Source organism: Olea europaea, unplaced genomic scaffold (assembly GCF_002742605.1).
Source record: "Olea europaea var. sylvestris unplaced genomic scaffold, O_europaea_v1 scaffold3892, whole genome shotgun sequence".
NCBI classification, from domain to species: domain Eukaryota; kingdom Viridiplantae; phylum Streptophyta; class Magnoliopsida; order Lamiales; family Oleaceae; genus Olea; species Olea europaea.
The window spans coordinates 1-15,892 of record NW_019258410.1 but is presented as its reverse complement, the minus strand read 5'-3'; the positions used below and the strand labels follow the sequence as shown (position 1 = coordinate 15,892).

Here is a 15,892-nt window from a genome sequence, read left to right as displayed (position 1 = left end):
TTGGAGATTATCAAAGTCTCTCCATAAGGATTGAAGTTTCAAGGCGATCTTTTCTCCATTCCTTGAAATTCTTGCATCAATGTTTCCCAAGCATCTTTGGCTTTTTTAACACCAAAGATACGAGGGAAAATTGATTTCCCGACTCCTTGTTGAATATAGCGTAGAGCCATTGCATCTTTTCTTTTAAATTCTTTTTGCAATTTTTCGTAATCTTCATTGTCTTCGGATGGTTCTTCGTACTCCTCATCGTCAATGACATCCCAAAGATCTAAGGAGATGAAGAAAGTTTGCATTTGGATGCTCCAGTATTCATAATGCTCGCCTTCGAAGATTGGGACTTGACTGGAAGAATATGTAAACAACGAAGCTGTTTGTATGAAAGCCATGAAAAAATGCAATCACAAGTTATAGCTCTGATACCAAATTTGTTAGTGCGGAAACGAAGTGTTGAAGAAAAACTTGAATTTTTATTGATAGTTTTTGAGTTGCTACAGCACACTCAATAATGTTTTTCTTTTTTTTTTCCTCTTACTATGAGACTACAAGAATGACCTCTATTTATAGGACCACATGGATAACTCTAGAGACATGGGAATATAAATGGACACCTAATAATTCATGAATTTGCATCATGTATTTTCCTGATACATTTTCTTCAAGTGCATCATATATTTTCCTGATACATTTTCTTCAAGTGCATGTAACTTTATTTATTTCCTAAGATTACAAATTAATGCCTCATTTAACAAGTTGTTACTTGTTACATCATATTGATTATGCTAACTCTCTGAAAAAGTGTTCATGAATGAAATGCCACTCCCAATAATGGAATTCAACTTAAGTGGGGTAATAGGCTCTCTAATAGCGACAAATGTCACTCCCAATAATGGAGTTCGACTTGAGTGGTGTTTATGAATTGATCATGGCCCATTAAGCCATAAACCCAAAAAAACAACTATATTTTTATCGGTTGGTATTGACAATTATCAATTGAAAAAAAAAATATTAAATTTTTAACTACAACCACACAAAATTGCTTAGCTGCTTATCCTTTGACCCCAATCGCAAGAGTTGAGATTTTGCTGTTCAATTTTGCTATCCATCCAATTAATTCTTGACATGTCATTAATTTAGTGAGTTAGCGGAGAAGTTAATAAATGTAAATTTGAGATAACATATTAATTAATGATGATATGTCAGGAATTAATTAGATAAATAAAAAAATGGACAATAAAATTGAACAGCTCAATCTATCTCATCCCAACGATTAACTCTTTTATGGGGTTTATTAAACGTTCTGACAACCCACGTTCACCTATGCCATGCCAATAAATACAGCCATTAAACTACTCAAACAAATTATTTGGACAGGGTTTTGGGGACATGCCAATGTGGTACCACCTATTGGCTCTGTCAAAGAGAAGAATCATATCAGTAAGTCACGAACCATTATACAAATAATATTAAACAATCATTTGATAACCTTTCATATTCTTAAAACAAAGTGTAAACCAAAAGAACAATTATTTTTGAGGTGGCCAGAAACAATTTTTCTCAATTTATAAAAAAGTTTTTTATATATGCAAAATGCATAAATATTTTTCTCTCTTGTTGTCCCCTACGTGAAAATTTGCTCTGCTAATAGACGTCCACGAAGTTCATCTATAAAACAAATCTCATATCTATTTGAAATAACTGTAAAAAAATCTTCTTCCGACAGTAATCTGTATTTATCCCATTGAAAGTGGATCTCACAAGTACTCTCTTCCTCAGTGTTTTTCTGATTCATATAATAATAATTTCTCTTAATTCCAGCAACCTATCTTCCAATTTTAATGGAGATCCAGCTCTCTTTTTTCTTTGCCACTTTCTTGTTCTTCCTGTTGCGGAAACTCTCTNCCTTTTTGGATCAAAGCGAAAATTAGTTAATATGCACAAAAAAGTCGACATCATTCTTGAAAACATTATTCGTGAGCACGAAGAGGACCGACTAAGTCCAAAAAGAGGCCAGACCAGCGATCAGTCGTCGGAGGAAGATCTACTTGATGTTTTCTTACGATTAAAGGACAGCAGAGAACTCCAGGTTTCGATCACTAGGGAAAACATCAAAGCGAATATACTTGTGAGTGAATTATTATAAGATTTTTTTTACAATTTTCAATACGAGAAGGATTCACTTATTTTTTACATTCAACTACAAAATACAAATATCATCATACATTTTATTGGACACTACAATAGAGAACAATGGCCTTAAATCACTGTATTGAGGAGCAGCTTAGCTTTCAACCGTTCAACTATCCAAAAGATGCCTTCTCGACTTCAAAGCTGTTTTATTCTATTCATTTTGCCACTATATTCAAATGAAATTCAAAGCCTACTTTGCATTTTCCATTCGTCCATCTGCTGATTTCTTATGTTTGTAGTTGCTTCATTCCAGACGAGCCTGGAATAGACAAGATAGTAGTTTGTTATATCCGTACTGTCAGTGTTGTGTTGTATATTTCGCGTTATCGATCAAGCAATCATATTTCCTTACGAGCAAAACTAACATATTCTAAATTTGTTCATGAATATAACAGGAATTGTTTTCTGCTGGAATTGAAACTTCATCCATGGCAATTGAATGGACAATGGCAGCAATGATGAAGCACCCGAGAGTTATGGAGAAGGCACAGGCAGAAGTAAGGAAAGCTTTTAAGGGAAAGAAGAAAATCTCTGATTGTGATGTTCAAAGTTTGAGTTACCTAAAAATGGTTACTAAAGAAACGTTGAGATTATACCCTCCTGGTCCTTTGTTAGGCCCCAGAATAAGCAGGGAAAAATGCACGATTGGTGGATATGATATCCCGGCTAATACAATAGCTGTAATAAATGGTTGGGCAATAGGAAGAGATACAGAATTTTGGGATAATCCTGATGTTTACGAACCTGAGAGATTTAGCAATATTTCGACCAGTTATACAGGAGCTCACTTTGAGTTAATACCATTTGGCGCAGGGAGGAGGATTTGTCCTGGAATTTCACTTAGTATTGCTGGTATTGAGCTTTCTCTAGCTTATCTCCTCTACCACTTCGACTGGAAACTTCCTGGCGAGATTAGCCCTGAGGAATTCGACATGACTGAGAAATTTGGTGCCGCTGCTGGTAGAAAACACAATTTGTGCTTGATTCCCACGTCTCATGTTATAGATTGAGCTAAATTTATAAGTACAAAAGTATATTTTCTGCAAATTACCTTATGAAGTACATTTTCATGCTTTAAGTGACCTTAATTAGTCTTCATTTTTGTACCTTCGTTTTTGGTCATTTTCTCATTCACTTCCTTCAGTAGCAACTTTAAGAAAATGCTATCGTTTAATGGCCGAAGTAAAAACGTAATTCACTTTCTAATTTTCCCCATTCAAAATTTATGTCTTCTATATTGATCTAAAGACTTAAGTTCACCTAATTTAAAATAGTAATTAAGATAACTAATTCTGTATACTGACAGATGCTATAATTTCTTTCAACCCAAAACTTGAACTTTCATAGTTCGATATGTACGATCTTTGTAGTAGTGTAACTATTCTCATTGTGCTGTTGAAAATCATCACTTATAAGTTCCAAGAACTCTATTTTCTCTTCATGGAATTAAATCCAATTCTCATTCTCCACCATAAGCTAATGTTCTCTGATATTTTGCAATTAAAAGATCGTTTATATAATCTCAACAACAATCATTACCTTGAATGTTCTTTTAAACCCGTTTGACACACATTATTTTAAAAAAAAATACATTCTTAAATAGTGATTTCATATTACTTCAATCACACGTTCTTTAATAAAATAATATTACACGCAGATCCAGGATTTTTCCTCATTTTTTTAACCACACATTTCCCATCAATATATTACTCAAAGATACATTCTTATGAACATTATGTGGCTCAAACAAGGGCTAAGTAATATTTATTTTCATCTAATCCTTTTTAAAAATGGTTTCAAAACTAATTCATTAGAAGTTTAAAATAATACAAATATGATAGATTTTCTTATTTATACATTATCTTCGACATAACCTTTGTGTATAGATCAAAATGACTTCTTTCAAACACACTAAAGTCTTATTAATGAATGGCAATATAACGTATACATTTTTTCAATTTAGATAGTATAATATACCATCACATCGATCTAAATACTTAAGGCATAAAAAAAAAATTAATTAGTTTTTTTTTTTTTAATCTTAACAAGAAATTGCGTATGAGATTGAACTAATTATAGAATCTAATGTAGGACATATTGGGAAAGAAACACTAGTAGAAATAAAACATCATCTTAATTTCGGATTGGGTAGAACGATGAGAGAAATAATACACACTGCTATGCTGTGACGTACGACGAATTTCAGCCATTCGAGTTCGCTTGGACCTCGAAAACTGATTTTTAAAGTTTTGGTGCTATTTTTATCAATTCTTTTATTTTGGGTTTTTTGCAATTCTAATTTGTTTAAACTTCTTATTCATTACTTTTAATTATTCTAAACTACGTTTCCCTATAAACCCTTATAAATAAGGGAAAGTCTACATGCACATAATTATTGCACGCAGTATTGTCCATAATGTGATGTAGCAATCATCTTATTGTTGTTGTGAAAGTGTGAGATTTGAATTAAAGGTTGGATCCAATGCCACGTGTAATTATGGATACCATTATGTAGACAATTATGTACATGTAGCACTTCCCTATAAATAAAGGCTTAGTTCGTTTTTTCATTATCTTTTATTAATAAAATTCGTCAGTTTATTTTCTTTATTATTTGGTGGATTCCAAATTTCTTATTCTTAAGGTTTTCACTTGAATTCCTTGTTTCACACTACGTCAGATTCTCTAAAATCTCCATGACAGGAAACATGAATATTAAAATAAAAAATACAAGAAATGAGCATACCAGTTTACAAATTTCATTCACGCGTATTTTCGATATTGCCAGCCTCATCTTGAAGGTTAGATCTAGTTCTGTTTTGCAATGTTGGTTAACATTTGATGTCGATAAAGATCACGTTGATTGATAGTTGACAAGATTCAAAGAAGAATATTATTTAAATGAATCACATCGTGATTTATAGAGCATGCAAGCTATTTGATTTTTTCTTTTATTTTCTTCGATATGAAAGTTAAAAAGTTTGACAAGACTAGTTACCAGATTCTAATGTTTGAAAAACAGTTTAGTATATTCATATGTTTGATCCCCATTTTTTTTTCTCTTTTTATTGAAAATGCGTTTTGTAATAGTGAATTTTTGGAGAATGTATGGATTAAAAAGTAGAAAAAAATTTAGATTTACGTGCAAAATATTTTAGTAGGTACATGGCAAATACTGACAAAGAAAATTGAAAAGCAGTGCAATGGATATTCAGATACTTGAGGGGCTTTACTAATGCTTTTTTGCATTTTGGTAGAAATATAAATGTTTTCGTTGCATCATGTGTTTTGTCATGCCATTTGGCTACAGAAGTTGTTGGAGATGCTTCATATGCCCCAAAACGAAGCTACACTAATTTATGTTGATAACAAGTCAGCTTTTGCTTTGGGGTAAAAATCTCGTGTTCCATGATCGAAGCAAACATATAGATACGAGATTCCACTTTATTAGAAAGTGCATCGAGAACAAAGAAGTAGAGCTTTCTTATGTGAAGATTAATGATCAAGTAACAGATATTTTCACTAAGCCATTGAAAAATGATGATTTTGCAAGATTATGTGCTTGGATTGGAGTCACCAAGAGGAAATCAAGTTTAAGAAGGAGTGTTGGAAATTAAACTTGATTCATGAAGTTGGAAATTAAATTTGATACATGAAATAGTTCATATAATATTCATGTATCCACCTGGTTCTTTATATCCTATTATTCATAGTATTTAGGATAAGTCATTAATTAGTCTCTTGAGTTTATACAATGCAATTGGGACCCCTTGTACCTATAAAAGGCTTTGTGCTTGAGACATTTTAATAGAACGAAGCCATAGAATACAAATATCTTTTGAGAAATTTTTGTGATTTCACTCTAACCTTTCTTTCCTTAATTATTTATTTCCAACGCTATTAGATTAGTAAACATTCTTTTGTCTCATGATAGAACTTATAATTTGTTTTAACATTATCCAATCCATTCAGAGGAAGAGATAGAGGGGGGCATTACTGGGCTGTAGCCTAGCATTGTCCCCCCAGCCCTTATAAATATTTAAGAAGAATTGTAGACTTTTGGCTCAAATATTAACATTAGCCCAGTTCTTGATGCGAACCCGATTAGCAAGATTGCAAGTGAACCCATGCGAATTGACAACAGATCCCAAGAACGGTCAAATAACGATCAAGGTTTAGGAATCGACCCGCAAAAGTGAACCAAGCAACCATACGTATATGAAACGAACGACATCTTAATCACACAATCTTGAAATCTCCTCCGAATTTGTGGATTTAACCCAAAGAATTAATGAATCAAACAACCCAACAATAACGATGACGTGAAGGACCTTTTGATTACACAACTCAAAGAAATCAATCCGATAATTTGTTTGAACTCCACAAGACATAAAATCTTGATAAGTTCGATATTTTGAAACAAAAGCTTCAAGAGGAAAAACTCCATTCAATTCATCATAAAAGTCTATCGAGAACAAAGAAGTAGAGCTTGCTTATGTGAAGATTAATGATCAAGTAACAGATATTTTCACTAAGCCATTGAAAAATGATGATTTTGCAAGATTATGTGCTTGGATTGGAGTCACCAAGAGGAAATCAAGTTTAAGAAGGAGTGTTGGAAATTAAACTTGATTCATGAAGTTGGAAATTAAATTTGATACATGAAATAGTTCATATAATATTCATGTATCCACCTGGTTCTTTATATCCTATTATTCATAGTATTTAGGATAAGTCATTAATTAGTCTCTTGAGTTTATACAATGCAATTGGGACCCCTTGTACCTATAAAAGGCTTTGTGCTTGAGACATTTTAATAGAACGAAGCCATAGAATACAAATATCTTTTGAGAAATTTTTGTGATTTCACTCTAACCTTTCTTTCCTTAATTATTTATTTCCAACGCTATTAGATTAGTAAACATTCTTTTGTCTCATGATAGAACTTATAATTTGTTTTAACATTATCCAATCCATTCAGAGGAAGAGATAGAGGGGGGCATTACTGGGCTGTAGCCTAGCATTGTCCCCCCAGCCCTTATAAATATTTAAGAAGAATTGTAGACTTTTGGCTCAAATATTAACATTAGCCCAGTTCTTGATGCGAACCCGATTAGCAAGATTGCAAGTGAACCCATGCGAATTGACAACAGATCCCAAGAACGGTCAAATAACGATCAAGGTTTAGGAATCGACCCGCAAAAGTGAACCAAGCAACCATACGTATATGAAACGAACGACATCTTAATCACACAATCTTGAAATCTCCTCCGAATTTGTGGATTTAACCCAAAGAATTAATGAATCAAACAACCCAACAATAACGATAATGCGAAGGACCTTTTGATTACACAATTCAATGATTCACACCCGATGTTTTGTTTGAACGCCACAAGATATCAAATATTGATAAGTTCGGTGTTTTGAAGCAAAGCTTCGAAAGAAAATTCATTAAATAATCCATCATAAAAGTCCCGGCTTTTTTTTACAATGAAAATAAAAATACTATTTATATGGAAAATATAGAACCCTAATTAAATTGGAAAACTAACACTAAACATAGTAAAACGTGACTAAAGGAATCCTAATAATATAAAATTACCAAATTAAGAGTTTTAATTACGTAAAACTTGTGCGCAAAATCTGAAAAATTCTTGGTAAATTGGAGCCCATCCTGGATCATATCATTCCCTATCTCTTCGAAATGATTCGACCTCGGATCCGAACCTTGGTCAACCAAATTGTAGCCCTTGTTTCCAATTAGTTCTAGAACATGAAATGGTCCGTCTCCTCTTGGATGCAATTTGGACCGCTTTTGAATTCTTATCCGCCTCCCTTTTATGTAAACCCAATCACCTTCACATGGACTAAAGTGTGCTCGCCTTGACTGCTTGATCTTGCAGGTTTGAATTGCTCCAATAGCAACTCTACTTGATGAATATCCGTGTTGTCTACTTGCTTGACTTGGCCCAAGCACTTGAGGTAATGTCATGTCCAATGTGTCAACGTTGCCTTTCAATTCATCTTTGTCTCGCCAACCACTACATATGAGTTCCTTGCACATAAATCCCGTTCAATGCATTTGAAATTCCTTCGTCTCCCTGGGAATAACAAATTCAACTTTCGATAAATAAGATATTTCCAAAGCAAAACTTTGTTGTTGACTTTTATCTACAAGTTGATGTCCATAGTGACGCTCAATTCCCGGGTCGGGTGGTATTCAAATAGGATTATTTTCTGGAATTAAATTTTCGGTAACCTGCAAAATAGATTTGTTCAAAACAGGGAGGAAAATGTTAGTTTTCTCCAACGCCCTCTCAGTTTTAACCTCCTCTTCATGCAAGCTCACTTCCAACTCCTTTTTTTATTTCAGAAGACCCTACTCCATTTTCACTTGTAGCTCCTCTTCTATTTTAGTCACTTCGCCATTTTCACTCTCAGCTTCATTTTCATCTTCCCGTGACTCTTCTCCTTTTTTTCTCACAATCAACCACCTCACTAATATCTTCTTTACTCTCTTGCCCCTCCAAGTGATTAATTTGTGAATTAACCTTATTACGAAGCCCTAGTACTTTTAAAATCCCGACTCACTAACTCACTTGATGTACTACGCACATGCTTCACACTAGGTGTTTTCTTTTCCCTTCTTTCAAACCTATCACATTGATTCATCAATCCCCGTACCTCATCAATGTCACTACCATATCCATATGCATCACAATTTCTCATCGTAAACTCTCGTCTCCTCACATTGAACTCCTCAACACATTGATCCCTATGAATTCTTTTCAATTTTGCATCAATCATATCCATCTTATTCTCCATATTCTGAAGCATCTTTTCAAACCTCCGTATCATCCTTTCCGACATTTGGAATTGACTTTGACGTGAATTTCACTTTTTTTTTTACTACCTTTTTTTTTTCCCTTTTTTGACTCAATTTTTTTTTCTTTTTGTACTGTACGGATGAAATTTATTTATTTTTTTTCAAAACACAAAGACAACTAAATTACTAAAGATTTTGGATCTAAGATTCAAAAAATTGAAAAAAATTTACAGAAACTTGAAGAACACAAAAATAAGAAAACAAAGACTCAATAAAAAAATAAAAAGATATAACCTCGATCTTCGTGTCTTAGCTCTGATACCAAATGATGTGAACCCAGTTAGCAACGTTGCAATCGAACCCACAGAAATTGACAACGGATCCTAAGAACGCCCAAATAATGATCAAGATTTAGGAATCGACCCGCAAAAGTGAACCAAGCAACCATACGTATATGAAACGAACGACATCTTAATCACACAATCTTGAAATCTCCTCCGAATTTGTGGATTTGACCCAAAGAATTAATGAATCAAACAATCCAACAATAACGGCAATGCGAAGGACCTTTTGATTACACAATTCAATGATTCACACCCGATGTTTTGTTTGAACGCCACAAGATATCAAACATTGATAAGTTCGGTGTTTTGAAGCAAAGCTTCGAAAGAAAATTCATTAAATAATCCATCATAAAAGTCTCAGATTTTTTTTACAATGAAAATAAAAATCCTATTTATATGGAAAATATAGAAACCTAATTAAATTGGAAAACTAACACTAAACATGGTGAAACGTGACTAAAGGAATCCTAATAATATAAAATTACCAAATCAAGAGTTTTAATTAAGTAAAACTTGTGCGCAAAATCTGAAAAATTCTTGGTAAATTGGAGCCCATCCTGGATCATATCATTCCCTATCTCTTCGAAATGATTCGACCTCGGATCCGAACCTTGGTCAACCAAATTGTAGCCCTTGTTTCCAATTAGTTCTAGAACATGAAATGGTCCGTCTCCTCTTGGATGCAATTTGGACCGCTTTTGAATTCTTATCCGCCTCCCTTTTATGTAAACCCAATCACCTTCACATGGACTAAAGTGTGCTCGCCTTGACTGCTTGATCTTGCAGGTTTGAATTGCTCCAATAGCAACTCTACTTGATGAATATCCGTGTGTTCTACTTGCTTGACTTGACCCAAGCACTTGAGGTAATGTCATGTCCAATGTGTAAACGTTGCCTTTCAATTCATCTTTGTCTCGCCAACCACTACATATGAGTTCCTTGCACATAAATCCCGTTCAATGTATTTGAAATTCCTTCGTCTCCCTGGGAATAACAAATTCAACTTTCGATAAATAAGATATTTCCAAAGCAAAACTTTGTTGTTGACTTTTATCTACAAGTTGATGTCCATAGTGAGGCTCAATTCCCGGGTCGGGTGGTATTCAAATAGGATTATTTTCTGGATTTAAATTTTCGGTAACCTGCAAAATAGATTTGTTCAAAACAGGGAGGAAAATGTTAGTTTTCTCCAACGCCCCCTCAATTTTAACCTCCTCTTCATGCAAGCTCACTTTGGCGCCTAGGCGCCACTTCCATGGCGCCTAGGCGCCCCGGCATGTATATATATATGCATTTTTTCCCTCTTTCAAACACAACTCACACAACAATATCTAAACTTTTTTTTCTTATTAAATTGAGTGTCGTATACTTTTTATTGTGAATGTTATAAAAATAACCTCCAAAACTCGATTTCTTGTGGCGTAAACTCATTCAAAAAAATTTAGGTTTCAACCCATCCTAAATTATTTTCTGGCTCCGCCCCTGAATCCGTTCATCAGTAAAGTAAATGGAAAAGCTGACCAATAGCAATATCATATATTATCACCCTTGTATGTACAGGAGCAAGTGGGCATCTTTGTGAATTAACCTTATTACGAAGCCCTAGTACTTTTAAAATCCCGACTCACTAACTCACTTGATGTACTACGCACATGCTTCGCACTAGGTGTTTTCTTTTCCCTTCTTTCAAACCTATCACATTGATTCATCAATCCCCGTACCTCATCAATGTCACTACCATATCCATATGCATCACAATTTCTCATCGTAAACTCTCCCTTGCTAATAATATATTGCTGTTAGTAGGGTTGTCGCTGCCGACTCTTTTGCCAAATTTATAAACTCATTTTCAACACGTCCTTCTTCCTCATTTCTTCAAGAAAAATAATGGCTGCTGGTTAGAAACAATATAGAATTAAGGCAATATATCAACTAGTGGTTAGACAATAAAAAACAAATTCCAAATTTCCAATGCTTCAGCAACATGGCCGGTTTTGTTTGGATTGAGCAGTTCAAATTTAACGGCTAATGCCTATTATAATAAGCATTCTTTCGATTATCTCGTGATAAAACTTATAATTTGTTTGATTTACTCCGTCAATCAATTAAATCAATGGAAAAGTCGACCAATAGAATATCATATATTATCGCAACTAGTCATCTTGCTAATAATATACTGCTGTTAGTTGAGCCATTGATGCCGACTCTTTTGCCGAATTTATCAAAGTCAATTTCAACACATACGTTCTTCCTCATCTCATGTCTAGCCATTGTTTTTATTCACTAAAAGTTAATGGCATCATTAAAAAAATTTGTAGTTAAATTTTGCCCCCACTGAATTGGAGACCGAACTCTGTACCAATAGTAGTAATGCTATATTTTTCGTATTGGCTGTTAAGCATTCATGAATTTACTCAACTAAAATGAGGATTGTAATACTATTTTTTTTCATCCTAGATGCGAGGGTTGGACAAAACTTACAATTTGAATCGAATCGAGTACTCAAATAGGTATCTGAATAAAAAAATCAAAGGGTTTGGTTTGGTTCTCTCTCTCTCTCTCTCTCTCTCTCTCTCTCTCTCTCTTTCAATTTATTTATCTTAAATAAGTCAAATTATTTTTTCTAAAAAAAATTATTAACTAATTAATTTAGTTCAAACCTAAAATACAATTTCCTATTTTCTAATTTTCAGCCCAAGTTCAATTTAATAAAATCGACCTAAATTTTACCAAAATATATTATTCTATTGTATTGTCGTTCCTACAGTTCTGGAGAAATCGAATTGAAAGCTTGGCTATGCCTCTCTTCATTGCTGTGGGCTCGCTTCTTTCTCTTTCTATGATTTTAACAATCAAATCTATTAAGAACTCAACCAAAAAAAAAAAAAAAGAGCAAAAGATACATAAAATTGGATTACGTTATTTTGTCACTGTTCCGATCACCAGAAGCTAACTTAACCGTCGGAGTGTATGCGGCCGCCGCCGCCCCTGCTGGTTCCAACCGTGTGCATCTGACCGTGCGTTGACTGTGCACAGGGAGGATTACGTGGAGCAGCTATCGGTTGGCCACGTGGAGGGTCCAATTCGCGAGGTCAACAGATTGACACCATCTGTGGGAAACTTCCCATCCAAAGTTCTACATTCTCCACCGGAAAAGCCACCAAAAAACCTTTGACTTACCCTGAAAATGGGACGTTCTTGAAAAAGAACAAAGTCGAATTACAACCCAGATCCTCATCACCCTTGAAAAATGAGTAGATAAGAAGAGTTCCAGCAATGAGGACGCAAACCCCAGGATGGACGCCTCTGAAGAAGAGGTGCTCCGAAACAATATCACTCACCAAAGACCACATCACCGACGTCGCCGAAGTGAAAGAATGGTCATGCTCACTGAAGGAATGACCCAAATAGCTGCGGTCATGAGAGAGATCACAGCTCAGAATATGGCGATGCATGAATTCTTTATGCGAGCCCAAGGTCACCAGGGCGCTCAAATGCCCCAAGAATCTTATCAGCTCGTGAAGTCCCTGCGTTTCGTTCCTGAGGCCATATGAGCCAGCACAGAGAACCCCCCCTCGAGAGAGAAGTGGGTATGGAAGTCACGTCCTATGTCCAAGGGAGCCAGCCAGCAGAATCACAATTGGGAGACAACTTTCAACTAGAATATGAAGCACAAAGGTCAATCAGTGTCTTTGACCGGATAGGGCGGGACCCTAGTAATATGGTCAGCTTAGTGGAAAGATCAGTTCCACAACAAGAAGATGCGAGACTTATACAACGAACTGGGGATAAAGAAGGATTTCTCGACACCTCATCACCCCTAAGCAAATGGGCAAGTTGAGGCAGTGGACAAAACCATCAAGCATACCCTGAAAAGGAAGGTTGACGCCTCGAAGGGGGCGTGGGTCGATGAGCTTCCCACATCCTCTGGGCCATCCACACAACTAGCCGAACCGCTACAGGGGAGACACCCTTCTCGATGACCTACGGAGCTGAAGCCATGAGCCCTGTCGAGGTAGGAGTCCCATCACATCGTCGGATATACTTCAATGAGATCGGTAACGACGAAACTCGAATGAGCGAACTCCACCTCCTTGAAGAAAGGAGAGATACCTCCCAAGTGAAACTGGCCAAGTATCAAAGGAAGATGACCCGCTATTACAATTCCCAAAGTGAGAAATCGAACTCTTCGGTTGGGGGGACCTCGTCCCTAGAGGGGTCTTCCAATCGTCAAAACCAACTGGGGCCGGAGTGTTTGGACTAAATTGGGAGGGTCCTTATCGCATCTGCAAGAAGTCCCGACCTGGTACTTTTGAAATTGAAGATATGACGGGGAGAGTACTGCCTCATCAATGGAACATCAAGCACTTGAGAAAGTACTATCAATGATGAATGTATGTTCCGATCCGATCTCGATGCTGTCTAATATGTGTTTGTCACAATCCGATCTCATTTGTAACTTCCCTATCTTACTAAGTGCTGAAATTGCCTTAATGATGGATGATGTAACCTTCAAGTAATGATACTTCAGTTCTTTATGTCAAATCAGTTAATGAGTTGTTGCCTCAGTTATTTAATACGTTATTGCTCCGATCTCCCTTTTATCGATTGGTTATCGGTAAGTGGTGCTTATTGTTTGCTTAAGTGCTTATCGACCAGAAGCTAACTTGACCGTCGGAGTATATGCAGTCATCGTCACCCCCCGCTAGTTTCGGCCGTGTGCATCTAACTGTGCGTTGACTGTGCGCAGGAAGGATTACGTGGAGCAGCTATCGGTTGGCCACGTGGAGGGTCCAATTTACGAGGTTAACAGATTTAATCTCAACAACAATCATTATCTCGATTGTTCTTCTAACCCCGTTTGACACACATTCTTTTAAAAAAATACATTCTTAAATAATTATTTGATATCATTTCAACCACATTCTTCAATAAAATAATATTACACGCAGATCAAGAATTTTTCCACATTTTTTAACCACGGAGTTCCCATCAATAAACTATTCAAAGATACATACTTAAAAAAATAATGTGGCTCAAACAAGGGCTAAATAATGTTTATTTTTGTATAATCTTTTTTAAAAATGGTTTCAAAACTAATTCATTAGAAGTTTAAAATAATACAAATATGATGATTTTCTTATTTATACATTATCTTCAACATAACCTTTGTGTGTAGATCAAAATGACTTCTTTCAAACATGCTTAAGTCTTATTAATGAATGGAAATATAGCGTATACATTTTTCAATTTAGATAGTATAATATACCATCACATCGATCTAAATGCTTACGGCATAAAAAAAATTAATTAGTCATTTATTTTTTATCTTAACAGGAACTTGCATATGAGATTGAACTAGGGATGTCAACGAGCCGAACCGAGCTTAAGCCTAAAACTTTCGGCTCGAGCTCAGCTTGGTTAAAATGGTTGAGCTTTTTTATGAGCCCGAGTCGAGCTGAGCTTTTGCTCGGCCAAAAAATTTTGGCTCGACTCGAACTTTTGGCTCGGGCAAGCTCGATTTTTTTTAATACCTTAAAAGGTTGCCTTTTATGCCTCTTTTCTATTTTTTTTAAAAGCTCGCGGGCCGGCTCAAGCTCTGCCCGCCTCCCCAAAATGGGGCTCTACCCGAGCCTTGGTTCGGTTGCTCCGAGCCTTGGATCGGTTGCTCCGAGCCTTGGCTCGGTTGCTCCAAGCCACGAGCCAGCCAACTCGAGCTTTTCCTGAGCTGGGTCGAAGGGCCACCCGAGCCGCAGAGCCTTTTTGACACCCCTAGATTGAACTAATTATAGACGAAATGAGTATTTTAATATTCATGTTTCCTGCCATGGATATCTTTTTGACACCACTCTCTGTCACGCCCCCAAATTAACATTGATATCTACACACAACCTAGATATAGAATTTTACATATATATATTTTTCTGAGTTTGTTAACTTCTAATCACCTGTGACACGGTCATATAACATATCGAAACCCAAAATTATATCGCCATAATCCAACATATATATTCTGAGCTTATAAACATATCTACAGGCCATTTCAAAATTACACTATATAGGATTCCAAAATATAACCCAACAGATAGCAGCCTACAAAATAACCCTGCAGGTCGTCATCCATGTATATCGAACTCTGAAATCCTGTAGGAGCTCGACAGCTAGCCATGCTCTCTATGTAGTTCCATGTTCACCTACAATGCAAGAACTACATAAGCCAATGCTTAGTAAGCAAAATCATGCACGTCCTGAACATAAGTAATAACGACATATGACGTTATAAATATTGAGATGCGAATTGTGGAAATTAATCGAGAATCGGGTATCAATTGGGTAAGTAATTAAATGAACGGTTGAGGAATTAGTTCTATAAAGTACTTTGGGATCTTAGGACAAGTGAAATGGATTGTAAGCACGTCAAAATAAGCAGAGGATACTTGGTTTGTGCCTGCAAAGATAGATATAAAATCAGATTTTTGCTAAAAGTGACCACCTCATGCTTGAACACCTCGCGCTTGGGATGTTTGTCATTTTA

The 15,892-nt window shown here is 35.7% G+C and overlaps 1 protein-coding gene across 1 annotated transcript; it reads left to right on the top strand.

Moving 5' to 3' along the window:
- Window positions 1-1,905: 1,905 nt before the first annotated feature.
- On the top strand, window positions 1,906-3,262 carry LOC111387086 (cytochrome P450 CYP71D313-like). Its single transcript, XM_023011601.1, has 2 exons — window positions 1,906-2,122; window positions 2,583-3,262. The coding sequence occupies exons 1-2, from the start codon at window positions 1,931-1,933 to the stop codon at window positions 3,195-3,197; spliced, it is 807 nt and encodes a 268-aa protein (XP_022867369.1). The 5' UTR covers window positions 1,906-1,930; the 3' UTR covers window positions 3,198-3,262.
- The last annotated feature ends 12,630 nt before the right edge of the window (window positions 3,263-15,892 follow it).